Source organism: Cibotium barometz, chromosome 65, assembly GCF_041138505.1.
Source record: "Cibotium barometz isolate CiBa-2024 chromosome 65, ASM4113850v1, whole genome shotgun sequence".
NCBI lineage: Eukaryota > Viridiplantae > Streptophyta > Polypodiopsida > Cyatheales > Cibotiaceae > Cibotium > Cibotium barometz.
This window is the reverse complement of record NC_141110.1, coordinates 27,565,111-27,570,297: the sequence shown is the minus strand read 5'-3', so window position 1 is coordinate 27,570,297 and position 5,187 is coordinate 27,565,111. Positions and strand designations below refer to the sequence as shown.

Below are 5,187 nucleotides of genomic sequence, written 5' to 3'. Positions count from 1 at the left end.
ATGGGAGCTAGCTAGTTCCTTACATCAACACTTATCGAGGATGATGATTTCTAGAAAAGGGAGAGAATGTGATATTCACAGTCAAACTTCACGCAATCCCAAGGTAATTATACCAAGGTGAAAGGCGATAAACTAGATATGGCAAGTCAGCGTGCATCCAAGGCGGCTGAGCATGATTGGCTAGATTATTTATCTCGGTTAGCAGGGGAGCCATGTGTGTGAAAAGGGGCTAAAGCTCAGTCTGTATTTAGAAGCTCTCAAGGGGATAAAGAAGGGGAGGAATAAAGTAAACTTGCTAATAATTTTCTCATTTTCGGTCTTCATCTCGGTTGATTTGTGGCATCACACCACCTTCCAAAAAGGGGTGTTATAATCCACCACACCCTTGGCATAGACCCTTTCATTCTTCATATCTTCCCCTTGTGCAAGGCATCAAGAGTTCATATTTGGTTAATACGCATACCAAATTGTATTCCCACATAAAGGAAGCATAGCATGTCTTTAGCCACATTTTTGTGCGGTTGCTCCTCCTTCGTTTTGTGTGTGTGTGTGTGTGTGTGTGTGTGTGTGTGTGTGTGTGTGCACATGCGCACAAACATGCATTTACACATGTATATAATTTGAAGTTTTTTTTAAACTCTATGGTACTTCACACAATGTACATGACTTATGATACATAACACCTCACAAACAATATAAAATGAGATAATATCCTAGTACCCAAATCTCAAAGAGAAGAACTCAATTATTTTTTAACAATAAATGTACTAAAAAAATATCAAATTGGTGATGTTTATTAGTCTCTTGCTCTTCTTTCAATCTTGCATTATTTCTTAATAGTATCTAAAAGTACATTCTTGCGTGGATCTAGCTCTTAAATGATGTGATGATTAGTTTTTCTTACTCTCTACAAATGCTTTTAGCAAGGTTTTAAAGAGGAATACCACATTCAATAGCGAGGGGAATTAAGGGGAATTAAGGGAAGGTATGTGGAATGGAATGGAAGGGCTAGTAAACTTGGAAGGAGTAGAGAATGGAAGTTTGGAGGGTAGTTTTCGAAAAGGCGAGAGCCCTTTTGTATAGATTCCAAAGGTGATGGTGACATGCTAGATATTGTGTGTCTTCCATGTAAGGTTCTGCAAGGAAAGTGAATGACTAACATAGTAAGCGAGTGATTTTCCTACGGTCATATGTAAGTGATTTTCGGTGCAAGGCAAGTTGAGGTTTGCTATATAACCATAGCCTAATTGTTAGGGTGTTTGAAGTCTATGCATGAAATCACAAGTTCAAACCGTGCTCTACGCTTGAGGTGGTGCCTTGTAAATATAGGGTGTGTGAGTTGTAATTTCTATTTAGCCAATCTCAAAAAAAAAAAAAGAGGTGTGCTATGTGTGGTTAGAGATATTTTATTTTTAAAGAGGTGTGTTGTGTGTGGACAGAGATTACATTGGTCCTCAACTATGTGTCTTATGATGAGTTGGAGGCTAGAACTTCTTAAGGAAGCCAAATAAAATCAGGGTGAAGAAAAATGACCGCTGTACGGTGAGGGATGCTCAAACGGGTGAAGAAAAACTGCGTGTGGATAGGTTTCAAGGTGACTGGTGATGAAGCTTCTCGATAGCGTTGTCAACGATGCGTGACATGGTGACGGAGTGCGGGGTGACGCCGACGGCGCCCGCGAAGGTGGCGTAATTCTCCAGCTCGGAGATGGAGTCGGCGACGCGGTGGAGGAGGGCGCAGAACTTGAGCTTGCGGAACGCCGGTAGAAAGGCGGCTGGGTGTCGCTCCGCGAGCCCAACGGCGAGCTCCACGCAGAAGCGCCGCAGACAGGGCAGCGCAGTCGCGGGCGTGAGGTGGCGCTCCAGCAGCTCCGCTAGCCGCGCCGCTAGCACCTCCGGGCTCAGCCCCTCCTCTTCCAGCAGCTGCTCCAGCTGCCCTGCGTCAAGCTCCGGCACTGTCTTAGCCAGCAGGCCCAGCGCCGCCACTTGGGTGCGCCCGCCTCTTTCATTTGCCAGCTTAAACACTTGCTTTGTACAAGACGTGGCAATGCGCACTTTGCAGCTGTGGTGCTCTGTGTAGGCGCAGAAGCTGCGCAGGATGCTCATGGCCAGATCTCCGACGTCCCAGTCCGCCACCAGTTCGAGTAAAGCCGCCACCATATCCCTTTCGGGATGCGCAATCTCTGCCACGTCTGCTGCTGCTGCTGCTGCTTCTTTCGCCACCTCCTCCCCGTCCGCCACGACAACCACCCCGCCCTGCCGCACTTTTAATCTCAGCATCTTCAAGCAATTATCCTTGCTCTTTAACGCCAGGAGCGCCAACGCCTCCCCTGCCTTCTGCGCTAATTGCAACTGCCGCCTATCTCCGTCCACCCTCTCCTTCATCAGCAGCGCTAGAAGGCTGCGCATCACCCCGCCTGTCCGCCCGATCGTCTCCCGGACGTCATCGTCCATGGCAAGGCTGGACAAAATCTCAGTGGCCAAGTCCTGCAGCATCATGTGGGCCTCACCATATTCCAGAATGTTCCTCAAGTTGGAGATGGTGAAGACAATCTTGGCGATCTCCTCTCTGAGCATCTTGCCGGGAGGGCCAGGGGCGCCGGCCAGCAGGTTTAGAAGCTCAAGGGACTTTTTCACCAGGGCGATCTTGTGGTCGGGCTCCTCTGCATTCCGGAGCATGGCGTCGTTGGTGTCGATGAAGCTGACAAGGCGGGTCAGAAGGCCACGAGTAACCCCAATCCTACCACAGTTGAGGGGGTCCTTGGCCAAGTTCTTGAGAATGCGGAGGCCCACGATGTGGGTTCCCACAATTTTGGGCGTTATGGATTCAGAGCCGCCTTGCCGGATGTATTCGACGCCCGTAATTTCGTCGTCGTCGTGAGACAGAAGGCTGAAAATGCCCTCGATGGAGCCGGAGATCGCCGCCACTCTGATGCTGTAGCGGTTATACTTCACCAGCTTGTTCAACAGATCGGCAGCCGCGTTCCTGATCTCATGCACGTGTGGATTTTTCCATGTGACCATCTCCAGAAGCCTCTCCACTGTGCCTTGCTTGACCCCGATGCTTCTGAGAGTGTCCTCTGAGATGTCCGCGCGGCACGAGAACATCAGAAGCACACGGAGGCCCCCCAGTTGTTCCCCGGGTGTATCAGACTGCAGCCAAGTGAGGGCATAGTCCACCATGTCCATCTTCAAGCCCTCGAAGATGCTCTCCGTGAGGCACTTGCTGTAGACATCGTAGAAGAAGCGGCGAGTGGTGCCCAGGTCATTGGTGTCCAGCCCACACATTTTGTTCACCCGGACAAGGATCTTCTTGGCCGAGATCTGAAACTCCCAGTAGGTTCGCTCCATCAAGAAAACCAGGGCCTCGAAGGTTGCGAGGCTGTAGAAGATGAGGAGGGCGGCGGTGTGGTTGCTCTCGGTGTCTCCTTCGCCGGGGCGGGTGAAATTGCGTGTCCGGAGGCGGTAGATGGACAGTACTGTGGCCACCATGGCGGACACCAGCTGCATCCAGTAGAGTAGCCTGCTAATATGCCTGGCTCGGAGAATGAAGACACTAGCTGGGATGAGGGGGACACCAGAGGTAGACCAGGTTCTCTTGAGAGGATGTTCTCCACCATTACCATTGCCCTGATCAGTTTGAGCCAACGGATTGTCCAGCACCTTAGAGTTATTGTAAACCCTTTCTCGGCCTAATGTGAGTGTCGAGATGACCGCGCTAGTGCTTCTGAGCAAGGCGTCCGACCCCTTCTGATACGCCCTCGAGAAGAGGCTGCCCGAGCTGGTGGTGCCCGCGTCCTGGTGCTGCCACTCCAGCTCGTGGCTGCGGCTGAAGATCCTGGCTCCTTCTATCACCAGAATGACGGTCACAAACCAGAAATCGATCTCTTTCAAAGTGATGGCATACCCGCCTAAAAGGACCACCGTCGCCCATATAAACGCCAGCGTTCCCACATTGCTTGCCACTTTCTCCAGCACGGCCAGCCTCATGGCAAAGAGTGTGAGGTCCTTCTCGGGTGCTGCCCGCCTTTCTAACTCCAGCTGTTCTTTACGGCTGCTGCGCCGCTTCCAAGGCAACTTCTGTTCACCGCAGCCACCTGAGGTGAAGGCGCCGGCGGGCGTCTCATAGAACCTGCTGCTAAGATTGGCCCCGGATCCCCTCCTCATGTACGCCCCGCCAACATAGGGCGCAAAGGGAGACAGGTGCGCCCGCAAGCTGCTGCTGCCCGCACTGCCGGGAGTTTTCACAGTGTGGGCGATCTCCAGCGCCAAATCGTCCGGGCGCCTCTCTCCCCCGTCACGACTGTTTCCCGACTTATCTGATGAAGCCTTGTGGGCTTGCTGAGCAGGCATGGCTGGGTAACAAAAAGACGGTGCAGAGAACACTTCTTTCTATACGGCATCAAAATGGCATCAGAAAACTATCCAACGTGTATAATGCTTCCCAACTGTTCATATATATATATATATATAAGGCCGCAGTACCGTACCATCTGAGTCACTCCCGTGTGTTTGCACGTATCATTAGCTGAAAAATCAAAGCAATCATAGAAGACGGGAGAAAGAAGAACATACAAAAAGCCACGGCAGTGACAGTACCTACAGGAGTAGAAAAGTAAGCGTAAACAAAGAAACAAAAGGACGATAAGCCCCTGTACTCAAAGCCTATCCGCTCACCATAAAGCCGTGCCCACACGCAAAGAAAAGCTTCTGCTTCTTTTTTTCACCATAAAGCCTTGCCCACACGCAAAGAAAAGCTTTTTTTGGGGGGAATATATATATATATATATATATATATATATATTTGATAAACATCCGATGACTTCTACTCGATTTCGACAATGAATTAACTCAGCAAGCTTTTGGCAAAAAGCAAAAATGATGAGATAGATGATCACTTTACCATGTGTTCAGTGTTCACATGCACTAACAATGAATTAACTCAGCAAGCTTTTGGCAAAAAGCAACAATGATGAGATAGATGATCACTTTACCATGTGTTCACATGCACTGACAAAATATATCCCCACAAGGGGAATGCCTCGAAATCTTCACCAGAGTCCGATTGCACCTTGCCCTATCAAGACCACCATTAGGGTTAGACCCCATGTATGTCCCAGCATCCAAAAAACTACTTACAAATGTTGCAAGAGGTTGAACAACAGAACATTGCTAGTCTGGTTAGTAT

The 5,187-nt window shown here is 49.6% G+C and overlaps 1 protein-coding gene across 1 annotated transcript; it reads right to left on the bottom strand.

Annotated features, from left to right (window-relative positions):
• Window positions 1-821: 821 nt before the first annotated feature.
• Window positions 822-4,805, bottom strand: LOC147603124 (uncharacterized). The gene has a single exon (XM_086797053.1). It carries the CDS (start codon window positions 4,350-4,352, stop codon window positions 1,590-1,592), a length of 2,763 nt encoding a protein of 920 aa, XP_086653179.1. The 5' UTR covers window positions 4,353-4,805; the 3' UTR covers window positions 822-1,589.
• Window positions 4,806-5,187: the final 382 nt, after the last annotated feature.